At 52.0% G+C, this 27,997-nt stretch overlaps 1 protein-coding gene across 2 annotated transcripts; it reads right to left on the bottom strand.

Annotated features, from left to right (window-relative positions):
* Positions 1-49: 49 nt before the first annotated feature.
* Cabp1 (calcium binding protein 1) lies at positions 50-26,471 on the bottom strand. Of its 2 annotated transcripts, XM_036171498.1 has the most exons (7): positions 17,503-18,091; positions 12,253-12,435; positions 7,102-7,132; positions 6,467-6,610; positions 2,680-2,789; positions 2,336-2,483; positions 50-507 (listed from the first exon to the last, which is right to left on the bottom strand). In XM_036171498.1, the coding sequence occupies exons 1-7, from the start codon at positions 17,545-17,547 to the stop codon at positions 482-484; spliced, it is 687 nt and encodes a 228-aa protein (XP_036027391.1). In that variant the 5' UTR covers positions 17,548-18,091; the 3' UTR covers positions 50-481. The 2 variants fall into 2 exon arrangements, with proteins under 2 accessions (XP_036027391.1, XP_036027390.1); XM_036171497.1 differs by lacking the exons at positions 12,253-12,435; positions 17,503-18,091 and adding an exon at positions 25,746-26,471.
* Between the last annotated feature and the right edge of the window lie 1,526 nt (positions 26,472-27,997).

The raw sequence follows: 27,997 nt of genomic DNA, 5'->3' as shown, positions 1-27,997 counted from the left end.
AGGTGAATATCCATCCTCTAACCAGGCCCAAAGCAAAGAACACCTTGGCTGTCATTCTGGTTTTTTTTTTATTGGTTCTGAGATCAAAGGGCTAGGCGAGCTGGGGCGGGCGTAGAGCTCAGGAGGGCGCTGAAAAGCTCTGCCCCGGGGCAGACATGCTGTGTGGGGTCTGCTGGTGGGCTCCCTGGCCCACCCAGCCAGCAGCGGCTGGGCACATGGCACTTGGCGCCTTACATGTCCTCTACCGGCTTGGCACTGTGGCCTCCTCGCCGGCGGGCGCCTCCCTTTTTCCAGTTGCAGGAGTTGTGAGTCTTTCACAGTGCGGAGGGGTGGGGGTCCGGGGTGGGCACCTCCCCGGGGTGCAGGCAGGCCCCATCCGCCAGTTACATCCTGGGCTCTCGGCATCTACTGCGGAGTGAGGCGAGCTCCGCTCTTCTCCCCGCCTGTGGGAGTTGGCAGTCCTGGAGGAGCCCTGGCGGCCTCAGCGGGACATCATCCGGACAAACTCTGGGAAGGGGACAGGAGCGGTGGAGACAGTGGCAGTCAGGAGCCAGCACAGAACACTGCAGCCAGGGCCCGCCCCTCCTTATCGCCCCGCTTCGAGGCTGCACTGTCCCCCACCTCCACCCTGCATCTTCGTGCCGCAGCTCTGGGAAGGGTTACAAAGGCCAGAAGAGAGGAGGCTCAGTCTGTAGAAGAGGGAAGAGGTGTTCTGGGAAGAACTCCGTCTACTGGGTCTTGGAAAATGAACAGTGTTTCACTCAAGGGTGGGTGAGATGGCTTAGGATGTAAAGGCGCTTGCTGCCAAGCCTGAAGACCCGAGTTTGGCCCCCAGGACCCACTTGATGGAAGAAAACAAAACAAAACAAAAACAAAAACCAAACAACAACAACTCCTGCAGGTCATCTACTCCTGCCATGGAACACACGCGCACACACACACACATACATATACATACACACACACACACACACACACACACATACACACACATACACACACACATACACACACACACATACATATATATACACACACACACATACATACACACATACACACATATATATACACACACACATACATACACACATACATATACACACACACACACATACATACACACATACACACACATACACACACACACACACATACGCATACACACACACACTTTTTAGATAGACAGAGGTAGATAGATAGATGATAGAGAGATAGATGATAGACAGATGATAGATAGATAGATAGATAGATAGATGATAGATGATAGATAGATAGATAGATGCAATTAAAACAATTTAGGGGGTTGGGGATTTAGCTCAGTGGTAGAGCGCTTGCCTAGCAAGCGCAAGGCCCTGGATTCCTTCCTCAGCTCCGGCAAAAAACAAAACAAAAACCAACAACAACAAAAACGTTTAGCCCAAGTGAAAAATAAAATGAAAGGCGCCTGGCACAAAGAACAGCGTATTCATGGGACAGCCTCAGAGGTTCACATATCTTGAGCATTTCAGAGTGAAGGAATGGTAGATGCTATGGCTGGGCTAGTGTGCTGTGGTCAGATGTCAGAGGCCTGAGGTCAGGCCAAGGAGTGTGGTCCTCAGAAAATAGCATCAGTGGGGAGCAGACAGATGGGGCAGACGGACACAAGGATGGGGACATGTCTGAACAGATGGGTATAAAGTGGATGGGGAAATGTCTGAACAGACAGAGAGACTGATGGAATTGTGGGTAGAAATACGGGCAGCTGGAAGTGTATGACTATCTGGACAAAGTACAGAGGTATAGGGGAACAGAGAGATGTGGGCAGGGACAAAGAGACTGAGGTGTGTGTACTGGCGGATGGATAGCAGGCTGAAGGGATGGATAAAAGCATGGATCAATGGTTGTGTGCATGGCTTTTAGAGATGATGAAAAACTGAACAGATGCAGTAGATGGGTGATGGCCAAGTAGATGGCTGTACCCATGAGTGTGGGGGTGGGAGGTGGGTCAGCATACACACAGGTAAGATGGTGGACCAGCGTATACACAGGTACGATGGAAGAAAGGCGAGGAGGAAGCGTGAAAACTTGAGTTGGATTGGTGACAGCATGGGGCATCCGCAGTCAGAGGGCTCTGTGGCTGGCTTGTTTCACACACCCCCTTTTTTTTTTTTTTTTTGGTTTTTCAAGGCAAGGTTTCTCTGTGTAGCTTTGCACCTTTCCTGGAACTCACTTGGTAGCCCAGGCTGGCCTCGAACTCACAGATCCACCTGCCTCTGCCTCCCGAGTGCTGGGATTAAAAAGGCGTGGGTCACCACCACCCGGCATTTCTCCCCCATTTTTAAGCCCCGCCTACCTTCAAAGTCCACTCGTCCATCTCCATTGAGGTCCACATCTCGGATAATCTCTTCTATGTCTCGGTGACCCACCTGATGGCCCAGGAGCTTCCTCATGGCCTCTCGAAGCTCACTGGTGCTTATCTCCCCATCGCCGTTGGTGTCAAACTGGAGAATGTGAAGGGAGGGGAGAGCGGCATGGACGGGGAGCAGACCTCAAGACTGAGCAGTGCCCCCCATCCCAGGGTTCCTTCCAGCCAAGTTCCCTCCGGGGTTGGGGACCCAGGGACTTAGAACTCTTCATAGTCATCCTGAGACTGGGATTCAGCCTGCCCACCGCTGCCTGTCGCCAGCTGTCACTCACCTCTCGAAAGGCATCTCTCAGTTCCTTTACACCAATCATATCTGCTGTCTCCGCCAGGAGCTTAGGTCCCATTAGTTCCACAAAGTCATCAAAATCCACATGGCCACCCACTGGAGCAGAAAGAAGGAATCAGGTCATCCTCAACTCCCCCACTGCCCATTTCTCTCCAAGCAACCTCCTTGGTCTCCCCTGTAGGAAGATTTCTCCGGTCCTGCCTAGGCCCTGCAGTCGGGACAAATCTCTTACCCATGGTCGCATAGAGGCTTAATATTATTTATAACCGCTTGGCCATTAGCTCAGGTTTATTACTGACTAGCTCTTACACTTAATTTAACCCATAATTCTTACCTATGTTTAGCCATGTAGCTTGTTACCTTTTCTCAGTTCTGCCTTCACATCTTGCTTCCTCTGTGTCTGGCTGGAGACTCCTGATTCAGCCTTCCTCTTCCCAGAATTCTCCTTGTCTGCTCACCCCACCCATACTTCCTGCCTGGCGACTGGCCAATCAGTGGTTTTTGTTTGTTTGTTTTTCGAGACAGGGTTTCTCTGTGTAGCTTTGTGCCTATCCTGGAACTCACTTGGTAGCCCAGGCTGGCCTCGAACTCACAGAGATCGGCCTGGCTCTGCCTCCCGAGTGCTGGGATTAAAGGCGTGAGCCACCACTGCCTGGCAATCAGTGTTTTATTACACCAGTGTACAAGGGCATTATCCCACAACACTCCCCAATCTCCAGGCCCAGGGGGTGATGGAGGCAGGTGAGGACAGACCACAGACAGGTGGCTCGTCAAAAGAATGACTGGAAGGGTGGCCAGGGGGTGAAAACAGCCACAAAGTGGATGGAAGGAAACAGGGATAGGAGAAAGAAGCACTGGGCCACAGAGCAGGGTGAAGAATTTCAGAGATGGAGAGGCCAAGACGCTCTTGGAGGAAGGCTGAAAGAGCCTTGTTTTACTTTAGCTGTGCAAATACAAACTCAACTTCCAAGGGACTCTCAGGAGGTGGACAGGGCTGCTGACAAGGACTGCTAAACAGGACCAACTGCAGCATGAGGAGGAAATATGGGGCTGGAGGGATGAGGGCTGGGGGACTCCAGCGTAGCATGTATTTGTGTATGTGTACATGTGCCTATTGTATGCAGGTGTATGTCCGTCTGTAAAGGCCAGAGGTCAATGCTGGACACGCTCCTCCATCGTTCCTACCTTATTTTTCTGAAGCAGGGTTTCTCACTAACTCATAGCTCACTGATTCAGCTACAGTACTAGACCAGCAAGGCTCAACTAGCTCTGACTCTCCAGTGCCGGAGTTATAGGTACATATTGCCTCACTGGCTTTCTCCCCAGTGCCAGTGGCCTCGTCAGAGGAACAGCAGATGGCAGTTGACTTTAGGGTGTTAGCCCACCAGGAGGCGAATCCCTGATGGGTGAATCATGGATAGACAAGACCCTGGAGACCACAGACCCTGGAATGTCTTTTGCTTCTGCTGTGCCCTCACATGCTTGCCACTGCCATCTTTCTCTGGGATCTGGCATGGTGTGAATGGGTGTGGGGAGACCCCCACTGCTTGTAATGTAGTGTGCTTATCTCATGAAAACATCCCACCCTACGGGGCATTTTTACCTGTGGCTTATTATGAAGATGATTTCTTCTTAAGCTGTACTATCTAACTGATAATAATGTTAGTTTAAATAGAGTTTTAATGATTAAATATATAAACAAGGAAGTGTCACACTGCTACAACACATGAGTTTCCATTGAGGAGCCATATAGATTGTGGCTGAGGTTAATGATTAAGAAAAATAATTGAGGGTTGGGGATTTAGCTCAGTGGGTTTGATCCTCAGCTCCACATTTAAAAAAAAAAGAAAGTAAAAAAAAAAGAAAGAAAAATAATTGAGTACCAGTAGCCCAACTAGCTTAAATTCTTTTAATCTTAATGTTGGGAAATGGGTTCACAGGTTTCAGGAGGCAGCAAAGCTTTGAAAATAACTTGAAGTTAGACCAAGATGTTTTTGTCAAATAGCTTTGAGGTGGAAAACCCAAGAAGACAAGCTAAAGTGTTAGGAAGGCACAGAGTCAGGGAACAGGAACAGAGCAGCCCAATTATCATTAGCTGATGTGCCTTTCCTTCTAGGACTGGTTGATGACCAAAGGTGATGATTAATTCCTTATACTCATTCCTGCCCTCAGTCTTCTGTATATAGAAAACTATTGATGAGTGGGTATGCACCCTAAAGATTTAAAGTAGAGCTGACTGTTTTTCATGTATAAAAGTTTAAGTTTGTGATTCCTGTAAGATTCCTTATAAGGTTACCTTTCAATATAAGTAATAAAGTGATTGGTCCTTTCTTTGTAACCACAAAATGCAGCCTGCCAGTAAAAGAACATCTTGCTTGCTTACACTGTTAATCTATAACTAGTTGCTTGTGTATGAATGTATGTGAGTTCTTGGGGTAGTTTGTTCTCACCCATAATATGTAAAATGTTTAATCATGTAAGGGATATGGAAAACATGCTGGTTTTTAATTGTATTCATTGTAATCATTCACTTGAAAAATAAAATGTAACCACATTGCAATTCCTATATTCTTTGAAAAACTTTGTTGGGGTATATATGCTGTAGAGAAAAAATATATAGTAGAAGAATAGAGAATAATAAAGAAGGAAATCATCAAGAAAGTGTGTGGTGTCTTTTCCCTAACTCTTTCAGATAAGAAAGTCATAGTATGCCCACTCTGTAGATTCCCTTTGAGCCCTGTGCTGGTGGGGGCTAGCCCCTCAGGCAGCAAAACTCCAGCCATCAACACTACCATCATTACACCATCATCATCACCACCACCACCACCACCACCACCATCATCATCATCATCACCTCCACATCACCATCATCACCATCATCATCATTATCACCACCATCATTGACACAGAATCATACGTATTCCAGGCTGGCCTCAAACTTGCTATGTCACTGAGGATGACCTGGAACTTCTTTTTAAACATTTTTAAATAAGATTTATTATTTTATGTGTATGAGTTTTTCACCTGCATGCATGTCTATACTCCATGTGCATGCCTGGTGCCCACAGAGCCAGAAGAAGGGTCAGAGCCTTCTGGAATTACAGTTATAAACCGTCGTGTGGGTTCTGGGAATCAAACTTGAGTTCTCTGGAAGAATAGCCAGTGCTGGACCATCTCTCCAGCCCCCATCTAGAACTGATCCTCTCTCTCCATGTCCCGAGTGCTGACTATGGCAGTCTGTATACCTGTGTTCTCAGCACTGGGGAGGTGGAGACAGGAAGATCCCTCTAGCCAAATCATATGCATTCCTGAGGACCAAACCCAGGGCTTTGAACATGCTAGACAAGCGCTCTACCAACTGAGCTACATCCTCTGCCCTTAGTGCCTATGCTGTATCAGCTTCTTGAGTGGGCTGACACTCCATTGTCCCCTGTAGTAGCTGGTGTGAGTCGACCCTTTGTGGGCCCCTTCCCTCCCCATGACCCTACCCTTCATGCACTTTCCTTATTTAATAGACGCCTTGAACCCAGATCCCTGTTTCTGGAGAACCCAGATAAAGACAGAGGACTTCATAATGCTAACAACATCCTCTGACTTCTTACTGTGAGCCACGTTCGAGGATGTTATACCCTAACTCACATCTACTGTCTCATGATGACCCTGTTCACACGGGAGGAAACTGAGGCTCAGAGGAGGAGTGGTTTGAACTGGACCACAGAGCTGGAATCGGAAGCTGGCCCCAGGCCTGTGTGACCCAGAGGACAGGGACTCACAGTTCATGTTGATCTGCTGGGACAACTCAATGAGCTCCATCTCGGTGGGCATGTAGCCCATGGTGCGCATGCAGTTCCCCAGGTCCCGGCAGTTGATGTAGCCGTCCTTGTCCTTGTCGAATTCTCGGAAGGCCTCTCGGAGCTCTGGGGAAGTGAGTAAGGGGTAGATGTGGTCAGAGAGGGGACTCAAGAACCTCCCAGGCAAAGACAGCCCCGGGCCAGCACAGGGAAGTACACCCTGGAGTCCTCTAGGGCTCCTGCTTGCCCAGTGTGACCTGCTTTGTGCCAGGGACTCTTCCCACCAACGCCTCGAGGCACGTGGGTCCCCGTGAGTTCAAGGCTGGCCTACTGTTCCACATAGTGAGTTGCAAGACAGCCAGGGCTGTGTAGAGAAATCCTGTCTCAAAATACCAAACCAGCTGTGCGTGGTGGCGCACGCCTTTAGTCCCAGCACTCGGGAGGCAGAGGCGGGAGGATCTACATAAATTCGAGGCCAGCCTGGTCTACAGAGCAAGCTCCAGAACAGCCAGGGCTACACAGAGAAACTCTGTCTCGGAAAACCAAAACCAGAACAAAACCCACCCACACCTTCCTGTGCAGCTGAGCAGCCCTTTCTCCTGGGGGCTTGACCTTACCTTCGATCTCTTCTGGTCGTAATGATCTGTCCTGAAACAAGAGGACATGTCACATTAGCAGTGGCAAGGGACCTAGAATTCACAATATGCCCATCCAATGGGGGCCATCCGAGCGGCAGCGGGCTCTAGGTGGGACGTGATAGGACCTGAGCAGAGGTCTCTCTGGACCTTGAGGGGGGAAGATACAGTCCCCAAGTCTTGAGTCACAGCGGAGTGTTGCCAGAGGAGCCCTGAACCCAAAAGTCCCCACAGAAACTAGCCCACCAAAGCACTGCACCCTTCTCCAGACACAAGAAAAAGCTGGGAACAAAGCTGGTCCAGAGGCAAAAACCTGTAAATAAAACAGAGCCAGGGGAAGTCACCACCCAAGAACACCAGGAGGAGCCAGGCATCAGAAGCCTGCAGGGCAATGGGAGATGGGGATCACACAAGGACAGCAGGCAGGGACCACATAGGCAGCCCCAGAAAGAGAAAGGGGGATTCAGGCTATGTGAGGAAGAAGTGGAGCTGTGTCCTGCATCCTGGGTACTGTCCCCACCTTCCCCAAATATGACCCCATGCCTCCACCCTGCCCATTATAGGACACAGCATAGGATCTGGGGCTGCCAATGTCCAAAGCACGAAGCTGCACCCTCCGGCAGGGCCCAGATCTCCACAGGGAACCATGGAAACTTGGCATTAAAACTGGTACCAGAGAAGTCTCCAAAATGCAGATTTAGGGAAACCTGGGGAAGGGCCCTGATGGTGATAGCCATCACCCCAGGCCTGCCGAGAAAGGAGGCAGACAGGTACAGAACAGATATGTTCCAGCTCTCTGCCTTCAGATGGGAAGAGTACAAGGCAGATCTGTGACCCTAAGGAGGCTCACAGCAGGCACAGAGTCCCAGATCATCAATGCAGACGTATAGGAATGCTATAGTGAGTACAAGGCATCTCAGCTGGGCACAAAGGTTTCAGTCAGTGAGGCCAAGAAGGGTGGAGACAATGGTGTGTGCAGGAGACAATGGCTCCCGGATGCAGCACCCAGTCTGAGGATCCTGTCCAAAGGAAAGGGTTGTGTTGTTGTTCAAAGTGTGTGTAAGTTTAGAATGAGCAAGCTACAGACTTCCTGGGTCCTCCCAGGGGGCATTTCTAGCTGAGGGCAAAGGGTGCCTTGCAGAGAGTGCTGTCTCCAAGACGGTGCTGCGCGGATTTTCCCTTAAAAGTCTGGCAGAGCGTCTGTGCCACAAGGTCAATCCTGACCCCAGACAGAAATCCACGTTCCTGGACATTCTCAGGTGGCCAAAAAGATGTACTTCCGTGCATCCTAGCACCAGCAAGTGAAAATAAGTGAGAGGAGTCACCCCTTACTATCAGTGGGGGACTGATTCCAGAAACCCCAGGCGTGCCAAAATCCAAAGACTCAAGTCCTTTACATAAAATGGCATGCTATTTGCATATAATTTACATACCTCCTCTGGTACACTTCAAATCATCTCGAGATGACTTATTCTATTTATATGATGCAAATGCTATGCAAATAGTTGCTGTGTTGTATTGTTTAGAAAATGAGAACAAAAAATAATCTGTGTGTCTTTCAGTACAGAGACAAGGCCAGAAGAGGACATCGGATCCTCTGAAACTGGAGTTAGAGACAATTGTGAGCCTCGGCTGAGTTTTGAGAATCGAACTCAGGTCCTCTGCAAGCACAGCAAGAGATCTTAACCACTGAGGTATCGCTCCAGCCCCAGATGAAAGGTTTTTAACAATGTATTTGTGTGTGTGTGTGTGTGTGTGTGTGTGTGTGTGTGTGTGTGTGTGTGTGTTTAGGTCAGAAGATAATTTGCGGGAGTCAAGTTTTGCCTCGACCTGGTGAGTCTGAGGGTCGAACTCAGGTCATCAGACTTGGCAGCAAGCACCTTTACCATCTCAGCAGCCTCAGATGCCAGGTTTTTTGTTTTTTGTTTTTCTTTTTTCTTTTTTAGCTGAGTTCAGGGCCTTGCACTTGCTAGGCAAGCGCTCTACCACTGAGCTAAATTCCCAACCCCAGATGCCAATTTTAAAAATACTATTTCTTGCCAGTCGGTGATGGAGCACGCCTTTAATCCCAGAGGCAGAGACAGGCAGATCTCCGAGTTCGAGGTCAGCCTGGTCTATAGAGTAAGTTCCAGGACAGCCAGGGCTGTTACACAGAGAAACTCTGTCTCGAAAACAAATAAATAAAATTATTTCTTGATCTACTGTTGCTTGAATCCCCAAATGTGGGGCCCCAAGGAAACGGGGAACTGAACATACGCATCTGTACACCAGTATGTGAAGTCTCCTCAGTGGGACAAGCTACTTCACTAGAATTGGGCCTCTCCCATCCCAGGCCCTAAGCGGCTGGCTGCTCTTCCAGGCTGCGTTCTGCAGATCTGGGGAGAAAGTGCACACTGCAGACCCTTTGGCTCTGTTGTGTTCCCAGATTCCAAAGAGAGGCAAAGCAAGGCAGCCCTGGTGGCTGTTCCCAGGCTCACTCAATGCCCCCCACCCCAGGCAGGGCAGTGGAGGACCATGCTGTGTCTGGAGTAGTTAGGATTACACACTGATATATGCACTAATCCCGGGGGTGGGGGTCAGGAGCAGGCAGCATTGGGAACATACATAGTTCCTTCCCAGTTTGTGCAGATAGAAGCCCTCAGAGCCTAGAGTCAGGCAGACCCACGGGCAAAACTAGTAGTTGCTACCTTCTAGCTGAGGCTCACTCCTGTTCATGAAGCCAGCCTCCTCATCTGTAACATGGCTCCATGCCAGTACCTACCTCATAGGGCCTTTGTGTGCATTCCTCAAGGCAAGAATTTAGCATCTGAAATTTAATCAGTGCAATCTACAAATGTTTTTATCCATAACATCCTCATTACCCACTTCCTGTGACAGCTCAGACACATTAGGAGGCTGTTCAGTACAGTAGCCACACGTGGTTACTTATATTTGAATTGGAGGGCTGGGGTATAGTTCAGGATAGAACACTTGTTTTGCATATACAAGACCCCAGCTCAATCCTCAGCAAAAACAGAGCTTTTAATTAAAATAAAATAAAAATCAATAATTCTGTTCATAGCCAGGTGGTGGTGGTGGTGGTGGTGTGGTGGTGGTGCACGCCTTTAATCCCAGCATTCAAGAGGCAGAGGCAGGCAGATCTCTGTGAGTTTAAGGCCAGCCTGGTCTACAGAGCGAGATCCAGGAGAGGCTCCAAAACTACGTCGAGAAACCCTGTCTCGAAAAAACCAAAACCAAAACCAACAACAACAACAAAAACAATTCTGTTCATTAGCTACATCCCTGCAGCCACATGTGGTCAGTGGCTTCCACACTGGATATCACAGTGTAGAATACCAGGAGACCCTCTGAGTACATAGAATTGCTGGTAAGAGCACAGCAACTGTAGAAGCTGGGTTGCCTGAGTTTGAATCCCACCTCTGACACCTGCAAGTGTGACCTCAAATGTGACTCAGTTCCCCCACGTGTGAAATGGGGCTTTTGTGAGACAATTCACCATGACACTTAGCATAGTGTTGGCTTTCTCAGCATACTGCGGGCATGCTGTAAGGCACCCAAAGGATTGTATATGCTTATTTATTTATGCTGTAAGGCACCCAAAGGATTGTATATGCTTATTTATTTATGTATGTGTGTGCAGGGGTGGGTATATAGGTGTTTTGCAGGGGTGTGTGTGCAGAGATGTATGTATGGGTGTGTGTGGGAGGGAGTGGGGGGAATGTAGGTGTATGTGCAGGGGTGTATGTGTAGGTGTGTGTATAGAGGTGTATGTGCAGAGATGTTTGTATAGGTGTGTGTGTGTGTGTGTAGGGGTAGGTGTGTAGGTATGTGTGGCAAGTGTGTGTGTAGGGGTGTGTGTGCAAGTGTCTATGTGCAGGAGTGTGTGTGCAAGTGTCTATGTGCAGGTGTGTGTATGCTTGCATATGAGCAGTGTGCATGTGGAGAACAGGGGTCAACCTGTTATTTATGTATACAGTGTTCTGTCTGCATGTATCCCTGCATGCCAGAAGAGGGCGCCAGATCTCATTACAGATGGCTGTGAGCCACCATGTGGTTGCTGGGAATTGAACTCGGGACCTCTGGAAGAACAGCCAGCACTCTTAACCTCTGAGCCATCTCTCCAGCCCCGTTTGTTTGCTTTTTTATGAGGTGTGTGTGCACACATGAGTGCAGGTGCCCTTGGAGGCCAGAAGATGGCATCAGATCTCCACAGAGCTGGGGTTAGAGTCAGTTGTGAGCTGCCTAATGTGGGTACTAGGAACTGAACTCAGGTCCCCTGAAAGAGTAGTATCACTGAGCCATCTCACCAGCCTGTCCCCTGCCCCATCCACCTTATGTTTTGAGACAAGGCCTTTCGTTGGGGCCTGGGGCTCACTGGTTTTAGGCTGGTAAGCCCCAGCACTGGAGCCCCTGTCTCTGGCTCCTCAGCAGGGGATATACAAGCACCCATCACCATGCTCAGCATGTTAGTGGGTGATGGGAACTAAACCAATACCATCTCCCCAGCCTCTGTTCTTATTATTTTGTTTTAAAAACTTTTATTTACCGGCCAGGCTACAGTGGCGCACGCCTTTAATCCCAGCACTTGGGAGGCAGAGGCAGGCAGATCTCTGTGAGTTCGAGGCCAGCCTGGTCTACAGAGCGAGATCCAGGAAAGGCACCAAAACTACACAGAGAAACCCTGTCTCCAAATAACAAAAACAAAAAAACCCCAAAAAAACCTTTTATTTACACTTGTTTTATTTTGTCTGAGTGTTTTGCCCATATAAATATATGTGTATGATTTACATGCCTGATGCCCATGGAGGTCAAAAGGGCATCAGATCCCCTGGACCTGGAGTCAGATGGTTGTTAGCCATCAAGTGTGTGCTAGGAACCAAACTCGGGTCCTTGGGAAGAACAGCCAGGACTCTTAACCATTAAGCCATCTTTCCAGCCCCCTGCTTGAATTGTTTCTTCCTGGTTGATACAAACACACTTTGGAGCCATGAGTGGGAGACTTCAAGAATCAGATTCGTAAGTTGGGTGTTTGAAGACAGGGCCTGCTGTGTAGAGAACCCCTTTTCTCCCCCAGCACCCCCTCCTGCCCTATGAAGTCAGGTTTGGCCGGCGGTACTAGGCCAACTTACGTACAGGTTGTCTGTTCTCAGCAAAACCCTTTCGAAGGAAAATGCAGGCGGGACCCAGAAGGTTGTGCATGACAGCGCAGTTCTGGGCCAGCATCATGAGTGGTCCTGGAAGCTCGCCGCCGCCGCCAGCCAGTCCCTCCTCACTTGTCTGCACCACCATGTAGCTGGTCTTCTCCTCCTGGCGCATCTTCAGCCAACACCAAGCAAATAAAAAGAGAGGTGAGGTGTCACCTCCTGGTTCATCTGGATCCTCCCAGCCCCGGCCTGGCTGGTGATTCTAGGAGATCCTTGAGAGTCACATGGCGAAGTTCTGAGAGCGTTAGCATGTACAAGGACAGTCTAGAATTGATCCAACAGATGGAGACTCCAATCCTTGGCTGAAATAGTTGTCCCCTGGAGCATTCTATAGATATGATGCTTGAAGTAGGGTGTTCTCATGCATGGGCTCATGCACACACATACACACACACACACATACACACACACACACACACACACACACACACGTATACACAGGGAATCACATACTGTGTGCATGCATGCAGTTCAGGGAGTGAGGCAGGCAGAGAGAGCGGCTTCTGCCTTCACTGGAGTGCATCACAGAACCACGTCCTTCCCCCAAGTGTTCCCAGTGTCTCAGTTCAACCCTCGTGGACCTACATCCTGTCCCCCAGCTTTCTCATGGACTCAGACCCTGCCCCAGCTGGACAACCCCCGCCCCCCACCCCACCCCACCCCCGCCCCCGCACTGGAAGGCCCAGAGGAGAGCAGAGCTGGTTACACTGAGAATGGGCTCCTCAAGTCTCCTGACTAAAGGTCACAAAGGTAGATGCCATCGCTGACTAATGAGGCAGGTAGGCTGTGAGAGGTGAGGACGGGGTGGGGGGGTGGTAGGGGGGATGGGGGGAGGGGGAATGGGCGATGTGTGCCCACGCTAAATGGGCGGCTCTACTTACTGCCCACAGGTGCCAAACCTGGTTGAAAGCACCAGTGGGTCAGACAAGACCCACCTGTACCCGGATTCCACCTGCTTATGACAGCGTGACTGGGCAGTCGTCCAGCAATTTTCCTTGCCTACCCTCCCTCTTTCCCTGGCTCCATGCCCAGGCTGGCTCGGCCTGCTTGACCTCTAAGAGGCTGAGGCTGGGGCCTCGCCAGCTGACCGAATATAGCTGCGCTCTCAGGCCCCGGCCAGGCTTTCGTCCTCCTCACAGATTCCCACAGTTATAAAAAGTCAGCACTGCCCCACAGACCTTCCGGTGCCCAGACACAACATATGGCTGGACGCAGGCCTCCCAGCATGCCAGGGCCTCTCAAGAATCCAAGTCCCAGCCCTGCAAGGGACAGCCTCTCTTCAATGTGGAAGTCTGTAGCAAAACTTCCCCAAGGACAGGCAGCATAGCTGGACTCCCAAGAGAACTATCTGTCTGAGACACACAGAGCTGTATTCTCTCTGTCCCATCCAGCCCTCTTCCAACTAACTAGCTGCCACTAGCTGAGCAAAGGTCACGTGTAGACGGGGAACCGTCTCTTCTCCTGTCCTCTCATGCTTCTCCCCTAAGCCCTCCTCTAAAGCGGCTGTTGATGGAGACTCAATTCCAACCCCTTCTAACACCCTAAGCCCCTTCCAGACCTAGAGAGGGAAGAACAGTATGTCAGGTCCTCAAAGGAGACGCAATGTCTCAGACCAAGGCTCACGGGGTGGTTGTAGGAAATCTCTGAACACAAGGGATGTCAGACAGACCAAGGCCCGCTCTAGCATCCATCTTTGCTCCATTCGCTCATACTATATGCTGGAACTAGTAAAGAAAGGAGAGACTCTCCTTCTAAGAAGGAGTCCAAGAGAAGCCCAGGACTAGACGAGGGTGGGGGTGGGATGGGGGCTAACTCCAGGAAGCAATCTTATTGGGGATGTTTGTGGAAAAGCAGACTTTCCGTTTCTGGCTGAACCACACACATGTTGGCTCAGGAGAAGCCCAGTCCAAGAAGGAGGCGGCAGCAGGTGGCACAGGATCCGAAGAGGGTTTAATGTGCCGGCTGGGGACACCGTCTTGCTCTCTCTGTGACCTTGTGCAGCTCTGTTCATCCCCTGTGCCCCAGCATCCTCCACACACTGGGGGTCATCATCTGTATCCGCGAGGTTCTTGTGAGTAACGAGTGAGCCACTGCCTATAAGTGCTCTGCACAGTGTTTAGAACACAGTAAGAGCCAAATAAATGAAGTTGCCATGGTTACGGCGATGATGATGATGACAAGGATGATGTTGGTAGAACAACTTAAGAGATGTTGGGTGCCAGAAGGCATTTACTTCTGGCTCCAGAGGAAGTGGGAGAACATCTGCCAATCAGCCAAGAAATGAGAACGATGGACAGGAATTTGCTCCCACGAAGAAGGAACCAGTGGTGGCTGGGGAATTTCCACTGCATCTCTTGATTATAACTCTGCCTGGCACCAAGTTGCCCCGGGAGGCAGCCGTTCTTCCCCAGTCAGCGATGATGGCACCTGACAGGCTGGTCCTGCCCAGTTCAGGGCCCGAAGCAGGCCTATCTATCCCCATGTCCAGCTCTTCAGCTTCCACTCAAGAAGCTGAGCCAGGGGCCAATAATGTCTGGCCTGGAACCAGAAGAGGCCAGCCTATTAGGGAACACAAATGACCTCTGGCTTCCTAACAATGCAAGCTGGCCGAGGGCACACAGGTCAAAACTCCCTCTCTGCTCACAGCCAGGGAGAGTTCAAAGAGGACATTTTGCTGCATGGGGTAGGGAGCTGGACTAGACAATCTCAAAGGTCATATTTGGGAATTCATGAATAATGTTTCTGGCAGCGGGAGAAAGAAGAAGCCCACGTAAAACACCAGCTCCGACTTTGCACGGTGCAGGCTCTAAATCCCAGCTCTGCTTGCTAGCGACTGAGTGACCTCGGAAACCCTTATCTCTGAATCCAGCTCCCTTCCCTGCCAACTAGCCAAGAGGACTATTTGGTGGAAAAGAGCAAGTGAGATGGAAGATGTCTGATATGTTGCAAATAACCCAGAAAAAGAAATAATTCCTAAGATTTAAGATTGCTTATCCAGTGGACCCGGACCCTTGCCGGCTGCATGCACCGTGGCTCGGTGGTAGAGGCACAGGCCTAGCCTGTACGAGGCTCTGGGTAACAAGCTCTGCCTGGGTACGGTGGCTCATGCCTCCTATATGATATTTCCAACCTGCCGCAGCTAAGCCAAGAGGATCTTGAGTTCTAGGCCAGCCTAGGCTACAGAGCAAGTTCCAGGCCAGCGTGGCCTACCAACAGAGGCCTTCCAAATAAACAAGGAGCAACAGCCAAACAAAAAACCTGAGAGCAGTGGAAGCCATCCCCATCTTTACTGATTTTCAACTCCACCCTTTATCCCTGATGACGATGAACTCTTAACATGTGTCCGCTGCTACACACTTGGCACCGTGCACAGCACACAATCATTTTGAGAGTTAAATATTAGGGACTGGGTGTGGTGATGCACACGTTTGATCCTATCACTTTGGAGGCTGAGTTAGGGGATCTTGGAGTTTGGGACCAGCCTAGTTGACCTAGGGAATTCCAAGCCAGTCACGGCCACATAGTGAGACCTTGTCTAAAAAGAAAAAAGAAAAAAAAAGAAGAGTTAAGTTTTAGGGGTCCACTGTTCTGCCTCACACCTGGAATCCCAGTACTCGAGCTGCTGAGCTGTAGCTTCCAGAGTAAGCCCGTTTTCTAAAAGGTAGAACAAAACAACAACAAAAGAGGCTACACATCTGTAAGGCTCTGGGGCTGCTCCCCGTTAATACACACACCTTGGAAGAGGAAGGTAGACATCAGCACTCCTTACTGATTGATGGGCCAAGGCACTAAGTCACAGAAAGTTTAGAAATTTGTCCAAGATCACGTGGACTGAAAGAGGAGACCTGTGTGCTCTGACTTAAGCTCTGAAGGTGGTCGGAGGCAGAGGAGAGGGCTCGCTCTTAAATTCACCTCCCCAAGCTTAGGAGCATTTGTGTCGATGTTTGCCTGTGATCTTCTCTAATTCAGATCGGTGTCTGCCTCCCCAAATCACCTCCCTGAGAGGCAGAGCCTCCCCAAAGAGAAGGACAGACTATGAGGCACTGGGGATACACAATAGAAACGCCAGGCCTCCCAGCAATCCAAGGAACAGTGAAGATTAAATGGAATTTGATGTGAGCAGCTTAGCCAAATGAGGAGGGCGACAGGCTAAAAAGCCCCAAGTGTCCTAAATTGAGAGGTCAGAAACCTAATGGGAAAGAGGGGGTGGGACCTGAGTGAAGGCTCCATCAACCAATCCAAAACCTGACACGAGTCACCTGACCCTCCAGACCCCACCCCCTCAATTGGCAATCATTTTTTATTTGGAAAATGAAAATCCGGGGAGCAGATATCTTTATCAGTCATGTCTTCTGTGACGCATGGGTCTATGACCTGACTGCAGAGGGCTGGTAATCTAGGCAAAGCCCGCCTGAAAGGAATCCGCTGCAGATGCGACCCAGACCTTCCTAAAGACCACAGAGGGGAGAACCCTTGCTTCCCCAAAGGGATTTTTGCAAAAGGATATTGTCCTAGCATATAAGCAATAAATCCACTCAGGAAAGTGACACTCAGGTACACTCCTGGCCCACATATCTCTTGGGCACGCTATTTCTCAAAAGAAGCCACCCTGGTCCCTAAGACCTGCTCCTTTGACACACTCACACCGGACTCAAGAATGGTTGTTGGTACAAGCAAAAGGAGATATGTGCTTGGTTAATGGGGTTCCTTCAAGCCCCCCAGTTTTTTAAGGCTTAGGGAGTACCAGTGAAGAGCACAGAACCCCTACGGGCCCCCAGGCCTGCTCCTGAAGGATGTCTGATTCCTTAAGGCTCTAGGATGGCTATACACTGACAGCCTATGAATCCACACTTTCATGTTACACCCCAGACATCCCAAAGTCACATGATTTCTTTCCTAGCCCTTGTGTGAATCCCAAATATGGTCTTCCCGGACCCTGCTGCCCCTCAACCCCCACCCAAGGCAGCTATGAGCCCTAACTTTAGTTCAGAGCTTGCCTAGGACGCAAGAATCTGCTAAGGGAGGGTATCTTGAAGTTGGAACAGGGATACAACCTTGGGCAGACACCCTAGGAAGGGTAGCGAGCATCAGATGCCCACCCACTCCATGCCCTCTGCAGGCAGGCAGCAAGATGCCCCCCAACCCCGACAACCAGGACTTGGGCGCCCCGCAAACATACCTTTCTTGAGAGGTTTCTCAGTGGGGACTTGACGCAGTTGCCCATCCTACACTGATGCAGCCCCTCTGGCGATCTCTGGGTCCATGAAGGAGGCTCCTGGGGGGCCAGGAGACCTCAGTCTGGGTCACTGCCAACCCCAGCGTCTCTCTGCCTGCGCCGCTCTTCCTCCAGGACAGAGCTGAGCCCGTGCGCGCGTGCTCGCCTGCCTGCTCCTGCTGATTTTTTTTTTCTTTCCTGGTGGTTTGTATGTGTGTTTGTGTATCTAGGTTTAACTTTCTTAAGGAGACAAAGGCGGAAGAGAAGAGTGCCTAGCACCGAAAAAAATCCCCTGGAGAGTTGATGGCAGAGGGCACTGGCGCTGGGAAGCCTTTCGGATCATCAACATCAGATTAGCCAGAGTCCCTTCTCTGCTTCTCTCTCCCTTTCCCTCAGCCCCTCCTCTCCATGCCGCCAAACATGCAGGGAGATTGCCTTGAGGAGGGGGACCCAAGGTGGCAGCTGCGGCTGAGAATTAGGCCAGCAGATCCAGAAGGGAAAGCTGGCTAGTTTGGACCCCCAAAGCCAGGGAGCCTGACAGCTTGCAAAGCTATCTTCGCACACACACACATACACCACACACACACACACACACACACACACACACACACACACACACCACACCACACCACACACACATGCATGCACACACAGGACCCCAGGGAGATGTATGCCTCTTCTGAAGAGCAGTGAGCCGGGCAAGCATGCTTCATCAGCCACTGGCACTTCCAGCTGGATGGACAGCGAGGTGGTTCTCGATTGAGGGCCTGGGAGATCTTGTGACGTCTCTATTACGCTCCATTTTTCACACTTGCCTCATCGTTGACATGGGATGAGGCTCCAGGGCTGGCAGCAGCTGAACCCGCAGCTGTAATCACCTCTTTCCTTCTGCTCTCTTTGCTCTGTAAAAGCTCCCTGACCCTTGGGGAGGCAAGAGATGGCCCTGAGCGGGGCGGGATGGAGGCGGTGCTGGCACAGAGGACGGGACCAAGGTCTCTGGTCCCTCTCATCCTCTGCCTAATCCTGACCGAGGGTCTTTCCCTGGCTTCGTGGGAGTGCAGACCAGGGAGGCTGGTCTTTTAAAAATGATCCTCACAGCCCCACAGCCGGGACTTTACAAATGACTGGATAGTCCTCATCCTTCCACACTCTTGCTTTGGCGTGAGAATTCTTCCCAAGCCTCGGATGTTGGAGAGCTGCGATTGAGGCCGGTACCCAGAGATTCCCGTTTCCTTGCATCCAGCTTTTCCCCAGCAGGGGGCGCCAGAGATAGCCCAGGAGGTTGACCCACGCCCAGGCCCCTGATGCAATCACAGACTTCAGCCCAGACTGCTTCCTCTCCTGGGGACTTTTGTCCTGTTTGGGTGTCTGCTCAGAAATCTCATTAGGGAAGATGACTGGGTGAATTGCCCAGTGGGTGACACAGAGTCCCTCCTACGAGGCCGCTGGCTAGTTCACCGTGGCTGTGGTGCTGTGTGCCCGTGGCTGTCCAGGGAATGGTTTAGCCCAGGAAGTTTCTTGGTGCCGAGTTTGGGCCCTACTCCAGGGGGAGGGGGAGAAGGGTGAGGCCACTCCCCGAGAACGAAAGGTGGAGCCCGAGTGGGAACAGCTGAAGGGCAGGAAAGAGGGTACAGATGCCGGGAAGGGAGGAAGAGGCAACTAAGGGAAATGCAAAAACCCAGGAAGGGAGCACTATGCCGGAGCAGGGGTCAGGTTCGGTGGCCTCTGGTGAGTGGGAAAGGATCTGGGGTCCGAGGTTGAGGCTCGGCTCGGCCTGTGATCCCCTTCCATTTCTGAGCTTCGGTTTCCTCCGTTGGAAAACGGGACTTTCCCTGTCTGGCTAATAGAGTGCATACAGGAAAGCCTGTGGTACATAATAGGCTCTGATAAGTAATTATTCAAGCGGAAGAGGGGAGTATCGTTTGCCCAGCGTTTATGCGCCGGGTGCTGTGCTTGGCTCTGGGAACAAGGAGGAGGAACAGCAGGAGTCTACATCCCAGCTGATGGACAAGAGGTAGAGGAGCACAGTTAAGATAACCGCTAAGAAAGAGACCCACAAACCCCGATAGACGACACGAGGGTGCTCTAACTTAGTCCGGGGAGATAGGGAGAGGCGTGCAGACAGGATCCAGAAAAGGAGACATGGGCTACACCAGGTAATACATAAATAGTGTTTCCTGTAAAAACCTAGGAGACAGATTGTCTGGCCTCGAACTTACGGAGGAGACTCCTGCCTCTGCCTCCCAGGTGCAGGTATATAGGTGTGCACCACCATGCCTGGCTCGTAAACTCTTTTTGTTTGTTAATTTTTTATTTGTTTTATTTTTGTTGTTTCGAGACAGGGTTTCTCTATGTAGCCCTGGCTGCCCTGGAACTCGCTCTGTAGCCCAGGCTGGCCTCGAACTCACAGAGACCCGCCTGACTGTGCCTCCCTAGTGCTGGGAGTAAAGGCGTGCACCACTCCGGCCCGGGCTTGTTTGTTAATTTTAAAAATCACATTTATTGATTTGTGTGAGGAGAGGCAGTGTGTGGGAGCCAGAAGAGGACTTTTTGAAGTCAACTTCCTCTTTCTCCCACGAGGATCCTGAGTTTTGAACTTCGACCGTCATACTTGGTGGCAAGCACCTTTACCTGCCGAGACCCACATTGGCCTGAAGCTCAAGATGTCGTAGATTATGACCTTGATGTGACCTTGCACCCTGGACCCTCCTCTAGCTCCCTCTCTGTGGTGTGCCCTCACACTCAGCTATGCATTCTTTCTGAAATGACCAGGCTGCTCCAGGCAGCAGCGGGGCTTGGGTTAGGCCTCAGGTCTAACCAGATGGAGAGAAAAGCACGCTACGACGGGTCCTCAGCCCTGGCTGTTGGAACCTGCTCAGTGGGTGTAGGTGGTCCTCTGTGCACTGTCTACTCCCTCGGGAACTCTAACCTGTAGCTGGCATTAAGACCCACTGAGAGGGGCTGGAGAGATGCTCAGTGGTTAAGTGCACTGGCTGTTCTTGCAGAGGACCCGGGTTCGGTTCCCAGCACCCACGTGGCTGCTCACAATCCTCTGTAACTCCAGGTCCAGAGGATCCGATGTCCCTCTTCTGAGCTCGGAAGGCACCAGGCACACATGTGGTACACATACTTACATGCACTCATACACTCATACGCATAAAATAAAAATAAGTAAATCTTAAGAAAGAAAAGAAAAGAAAAACATAAAGACAAAAGATGCACAGAGAAAGGGGTCCAAGCTTGGAATGCAGAGGCAGAAGGACCTGCTGCGGATGGGATTCACATTAGACTTTGGGGGTCTCAGTCTCAGAGCACGAAACAATACTTGCACAAGCCCCCCGACATACACTACCACCACTGTCTGGCCTCTGAAAACTGTCCCTTCCTCTGCCTAGGTCTGTCTTAAAAAGGCTAGGCACAGCATCCGCTCAGTGTCTTCTTAGCCCTGGTGACTCCTGCCCCCTGCAGGCCAGTCCCAGCCATAACAGGTGCCATCGACCTTGGACAATGCCTCTGTCCTTGGAAACAGGAGGCAGACGACAGCAAAAACCAACCAAACACCCAACGAAAGCCCATTCTGGGGGTGCTCAGTGGGTCAGAGTGCTTCCTGATGAGCCTCACAACCCGAGATGGATCCCTGGGACCCACGTGTTGGAAAGAGTCATCTGAAAGTTGTTTGCTGACCGATACACACATTCACATATACATTGCACAGATACACATACAGGTGGATGCACACATACAAATACACACACATGCACATACACATGCATGAACACACATATACATACATGCACACACTATATATGCACACACACATGCACAGTAGCACACACACATACACACATACTTTATGTATTCACTTTTGCTTTTTGTTCAGTCAGCGTTTCTCTGGGCAGCCCTGGCTGGCCTGCAACTGGATATGTAGACCAGGCTGGCCTCAAACTCACAGAGATCCACCTGCCTCTACTTCCCAAGTGCTTGCTGGGATTAAAGGTGTGCGCCACCACACCTGGAATACACACATTTTAAGAAAGTAAATGTAAAAAATTTTGAAGTCCATTCTGCTTTGGGGTAAGAATAGGGTTGACACTTAGCTTGAGGTTTACGGTCAGCTAGGGGCCAAGGGGGACGAGATCTGGGGTTTAGAGCCTCCTTAAACTGGGTTGGCAGAGGGCAGGAGGAGGCACAGATGGCATGACCGTCCGTAGAAAATGCAGACTGGCTGAAGGTTGAGGGGCTTCCTCTGAGAAGCAAAGAGCACCTTGTACCCCCATTTTTTTAACCCATTCATAAAATGGCCTCTGGAGCCACACTTTGAACTCTGGAATGAAATAATAGGATCAGAGGGATGAGCTCATCACTGGTTATCCCTGATTAGTGGGGAGACTGGCCCTAGGTCTTGATCAGCTCTGTCGGTGGCAAATGAACTTGGGTGGCACCAGGACACTCAGGGTGGAAGCTCGGGTACAGCATGAAGGTGCTCTGTGGACACTCCTGATGAATTCCCTTCCCAGCCAGCACGGTGCCACTCAGGTGGCAGGTGTTATGGTTTATTTACTATGTGACCTCTGGCAGGCACCGCCCTCTCCAGAGCTTGTGTCCTCATTTCTAAAATGGGGGAGGACAATGCCAACCCTCCCAGGTTGCTGAGGCAATAAGGAGGACAGCCTCTGATCATTGTGTAGGGGGCTCCGGACTGAGGTCTTGAGTACCCTCAATGGCCACTGCAAACAGCTGGAGGCAGACACAGACACCAGACGTCCCAGAAGATGCTCATCCAACTGACTCAGCCACCTCTATCATCCATGATTGACACACACCACAAGTTGACCATCTCTCCCCTCATCCCCAGGTCTCATAGGGGAGCTGGTGGAGCAGGAATGAATTTTCACAGGCCTTCAAAACACAGGCTTGGTGTGGCTGAACCCACAGGACCCAAACCATCATGACCTTGGCAGAACTCTTCATTGGTACCACAGGAACTAGGAGCCCTACATAGCCTAGACACAAGTGACATTAGTCACTTGTTCATTCATGGACAATGTGATCCCTTTACATGTTGTATGGACACTGGGCTGGTCGTCCCCCCCACCCCAACCCTCCCCCTCCCCCGCCGCCGCCGCCGCTGCCGCCACCGCCCGACCCCAGGTCAAGAGAGATGTTTCTCTAGGATGGGGCCAGAGCTGTGGGTTTATATTTGCATCTGTCTCTTCTCAAGCAAAGTGCTAGAGCAGGTTTGTTTGTTCATAATGTGTCTTCCAAGACCCAAAGCCCCATATTGTGCTTACTGGAGGTCACTTCTCACGCCACAGAGTCTGCCTAGGTGGCTGGGTGACACTCCTTAGCCAGCAGAACCAGGGACAGTTCACTGACATTGAGCTCTGAGCCCTTTAATGCCCTTCTTCACTCGGCACAGAGGCTGCTTCCCTTACACAGCACTTATTCAGACAACGCTCTTTTAATGACTATTAATGAGGGCCGTCCCATTAACTCAGGCTGCTCTCTAGCCAGCACTCACTGTGAGACAGGCCTCTGATAGCCTTAATTTTGTGTGAGCCTCGACAAAACCCTGCAAGGTACTTTTTCCCCCGGTCTCATTTCTGGATGAAGAAGCCAAGGCCATGGAGAGAAAATGATGCCAAGGTCATAAATACACGAAGTGACAGAGGCAGGGTTGGAAGGACCTTCCCAGCCACCAAACCCACACCTCATCCTCAAAGCCACACTGTCTCCCTGCAGATAGCAAAGACGCCCCAGCTTGTCACGGGAGGAATCTTAATTCTCTTTTCCCAAAGTGTGCAGAGTCTGTCTGGATACCTCTAGTGTGCCTAATCCCGGCTCTCTCTGCCTCCGTCACCAACAGAAAGAATGCATCCTTGGAGTTCATCGTCATCAACAAGAACAGCAATAATACCAAACACAGACACAGCCTTGGCTCTGTAGCACGCAATGGACTAAAGCTCTGCACATGTGTCCGCATAAATCATCTGACCTCCCCAATTCTCCTTGAGACACTATGATTGATTTCTATTTTTCAAGTAAATAAAAGCCTTGATGAAATAAAGCAATTCACCTAAGGCCAAAAATAAATGAGGTAAGAGGCATGAACAAAATATGTTTTGCCCTAAGCAGATCCATCTGAAAATTTCTGTATTCAGGGCCTATTTTGCTGACTCTCAGCCCCCACCCTATCTCTAATGCAGAAAAGAGATAGCAAGGAAAGACTAATTCCTTTATGTCACAGGAGACTAGTGGCTCTGACACTGTAACTCCACACTGGTTCCGTCCTCCTGGGTCTCTGCTGATGGCTGTTCACATGGATGCCTTGGAGGTGTCACCAGGAAACTCAAACTGAATGTGCTGGGGGTGGGGGTGGGGGTGGGAGTCTGCAGCTCTGAGAGGCCGGAGCCTCCAGAGCGAGGTAGTAAATATTTCATGGGACCTTCCAAGCTCCTCCTGACTCAAGTGACCCTGTGACATTTCAGAACGTGGGGCTGGAGAATAGTCTCTGTTTAATGACTGGGAAGTCGGAAGACTGGAGTAGCAGGGTGCTGGAAGGCTCTGAGCCCAGACAGGGCCTGTGTAGGCAAATTCTGCAAGAGCGGGGAGCTAGGGTCCTTTCCCCAGATCACTGGCAAACTGAATCACCAGTCTGTGACTGGGCACCTTCCAAACTGCTAGGTCATGGAGCTCCGAAACAGGGCAAATCTTGGCTGTCTTTTTCATTGCTCTCCTCCTACCACCAATGCCCGGGTACAGGAGGTATTCATAAACACATGGCAACTGAGTGAATCGCAATCACCCGCTAACAACATAGTATTTGGGTCACAACCCAGCCCAGACCCACAGATCGGTCCTAACATGCTACAGCTCCGAGCCACTGCGGTGAACATTTTCCCTCGGCTTGTAGCCAGGCTAACTCTCTCCGGGCTCTGCATCCAGACCTCTACTCCTGAGCACGGTTCTCTCAGAGAACCGCTAACGAGGGCTCCCTGCAGGAACAAAGCCGTGTGCCCGCTGGCCCTGTCACACCATCACAGCAGTCCCGTGCAACCCGAACCCACGTGCAGCCGCCTTCTTGACAGAGCCCCACCCGCATAAGCCACTGCGGAGTAGTATTTTGAAAAGGAGCGAGCAGCTCTGAAGCAAAACACACACACACACACACACACACACACACACACACACACACACACGGCCTCCTCCTAGTAGTGCTGATCCAGCACAGCCAGCCGGGAGCTTGAGGTAGTTTCTTTGCACCAGATCCGACCACAGAAACGCCGCCGAGAGCCCCTGAGTCTGAAACCATGCCAGCATTCTGATTGCGCCCCTGCAGAACTGACCGCCACGAGTTCGATTCAATGAACAGACTCGCAACCAGTGGAAATCTTGGCTTTCCTCAGAAGTTCACAGGCTCCTATGTATGACACAATCCCATACTGTAGCCTTGAATTGGAGGGTGGAGCTGTTTGTAAATGCCCGGCTGACCGGAATCCTCGCGGGCAAAGGTGTGCGTGAACGAAAGAGGTCTCTGGTGACCCTCGGTGGCCTCCCTGACCCTAGAATGCACACCAACTCAGGCTTGTGTTTTCTGGGTCTTATCCCACAACTGCCTTACTGACATCCAGATGGCATCCCTGGAATACCATCCTCCTTAACACACTCCAAAGTTCCAGATGGAGCTGTATCTCTGGACAGACCCTCCATGTCTACCCAGACATCTCTTCTCCTCCCCATTTTTCTAATCCCCTAACTTTTCTCAGACCTTTGAGGACACTCTGGGTAACGGCGAGCGTCACACATCTACACGCAAGTCCGTGTACTCCCAGGCCCTCCTCGCCTTTGCCTACCAGACCCCAAGCCCTTCGCTCTCTTGGGTAGCCAGAGGCCAGAGGAGCGGGTTGGCACCGCCTACTCCAAGCACCGCTCACGACCCGGGGAAATTCTCCGGGAGGATTGCGGAGGTCGCTCCTGCAGGTGCGAGGCAGACTCGGCTGAGTGATGCCCAGGAAGAGGCCCGGAGTGTGGACAGCGCATAGGGTGCTGAATCAGACACGGGGGTGGAGGAGCACCAGGGCCGCGGGAGGACAAGCTGAGTCGTGGTGCGCCCTGACCGGGCAGAGCGAGCAGGGCCAGGGACGCGCCGCCGCCGTAGGGTCCCGAGCGCCGGTGCCCCGAGCGCGGGCGAGGGGCGCGGCCCTTACCTGGCCGAAGGCGGAGCTGAGCATGGGGTGCAGCCGGTGGAGGAACGGGTCCGCCTCGGGGACACCGGTGGGAGCCGGGTCCCCGCGACCCCGCGATCGCAGGGACCCCCGTAGACCGAGCGCCGGCGCCAGCCCCCGTTCCTCCCCATCGCTCCCGCGGGCTGGCGGCAGCGTCTCCCGGGGCCTGCAGTGCGCCTGGGGCAGCCCACGCCGGCTCCCGCGCGCGCCCTCGTCGCGCGGCACGGGCCGGCACAGGGGCCTCCGCGAGCTGGGATCCCCGCACGGTGGCGGCGAGCTGGGGCAGGGACCGGTCAGTCGGCGGCCACGCAGCGCGGGGTCCCGTGCAGAGCCGTGGCGGGGAGCCCGGCTGCCCCCGCTCGCCGCCGCCGCCGCCTTGAGCAGCGACGTCTTGGACTCGCTCTTGGCGATGTGCGAGCTCATCGCGGCGGGGCCCGCGCTCGCATGGCCCGGCGGGGGTGGTGCGGGGCCCCCGGAGGGCAGGGAGCGGGCCGCCCGGCGGGAGCCGAGCCCGAGGACGCGCTGCAGGCGGGCGCCGTCCCCCGGCCGCTTAAATGCGGCCCCGTCGCCGCCGCCCATGTGACAGCGCAGCCTCTGCGCCCGGAGCCCGGAGCTCCCGGCGGCCGGCGCTGCGGATCTGGGGGGGCAGCCTGCTGTCCCCCGAGAGCCCACCCCCGGCTCTCCCGCAGCCCAGGTGCCGCTGCGCCCCGCCCCTCGCCCCGCCCCGCGCTCGGGGAGTCCCGCTTCCGGGTGCCTCTGGTGGCCAAGGGGGCGCTGCGGCACCGAACGCGAGCGCTAGGGAAGGGGCAGGCGAACCTCCCCAAAGAGACTGGCGGAGCCCCTTATCTTCATGTCTGCGGGATCCCACCGTGCCCGGGATCAAGCCAGTCGCCCCCAAACGCAAGTAAGGGTGCACTCTTCAAAGGGAACAACTTTGGCTTTAGGACCAAAGGGGTGCAGGACACTAGAGACTCAGTCGGGATGCGGGCACTCTGTGACACCACCCACACAGCAGTCAGATGACCTGGAAGGGCAACGCTGGAAGGAATGTATCTATGCATCCTTCCCTCCACCCTCCACGGAGCGCAGTGGGACAGTAACTGCCCCGGCAAGACAGCCACAGAATTCAGTTATCACAACAGAAGAAGAGCCAGGTGGCACCAGGCTGCGGTCTACCTGTCCCGGAAGTGCCTGGTGGTGATCAAGTTCCAGGTAGGACCCATTCGCTGCGTCTGTTTTTCTACCCTCCCACCCTCTGCCCTTCTGGCTGTTGGGAGACTTCTGCCTTTGGTAAGCAGCCAGGAAGTCACGCTGGGCTGGTTTCAGTCTCAAATCCCAGCTCTGCAGTTTGCCATCTGGGTAGCTTGGGCAAGTGTCATCAACTTCCCCGAGGCTGTTTCCCCTCTGCTGTGAAATGCAAATTCTTCCAAACTAATTTCTTGGTGACATCAGAAGACACCGTAACATCAGAAGACACCGTATACACGAAAGGCTGGACCAAGTGCTTAGACGTGGCTCTCTCCCTTCTGCATCTCCTGAGGCCCACCTTCCACTCGTGTTTACTAGTGTGAGAGTTAAGATTCCGAGGTGGGGACTTCTCCCTGTTCTAGACTCGGTCCCTGCTTTATCGCTACAACCCGCTGATTGCTTAGCCTCATTGCCATGGATGGGCAGACTCCAGACATTACACAGGATTCCAGGAAGTCCCTCTTTTCTGCATGGTGTACTTTGGTTTATGCACATGCGAGAAAGAGAAGTGGATCTGGATGTGGTGGTACATTGCTGTCATCTTAGCACCGAGTAGGCTGAGGCAGGAGGACTGTTGTGAACTTGAGGCCAGCTTGGGCTAAAGAGCAGTACCCTGTCCAGCTCCCACCTTTGGGGGGAAAAATGAGTGTGGAGGCACATGCCTGTAATGCCTTGGGAGATGCAAGCAGGAGGATTCGATGTTCAAGACTGAGAAGAGGCTAGTCCTGGCTGCATAAAGATTTCCAGGCCAGCCTGGGCTACATGAGACCCTGTCAGGAGGAGGCAGCATGGTGGCACACACCTTTCATCCCAACACCCAGAAGACAGAGGCAGGCAGATCTCTGTGAAGCTATCCTGGTCTACATAGTGAGTTACGGGCCAGCCAGGGCTACATAGTGAGTCCCTGTCTCAAAACAGGCAGGCAAGCGAATATCAAAACACAAAGCAAGCAAATGGACAAACAAAACCAGGATGGCCCGGGAAAG

The sequence above is a fragment of the Onychomys torridus genome, chromosome 22, assembly GCF_903995425.1.
Source record: "Onychomys torridus chromosome 22, mOncTor1.1, whole genome shotgun sequence".
NCBI classification, from domain to species: Eukaryota; Metazoa; Chordata; class Mammalia; order Rodentia; family Cricetidae; genus Onychomys; species Onychomys torridus.
Note: the sequence above shows the minus strand (reverse complement) of the source record. Positions and strands in the feature narration are given on the sequence as shown.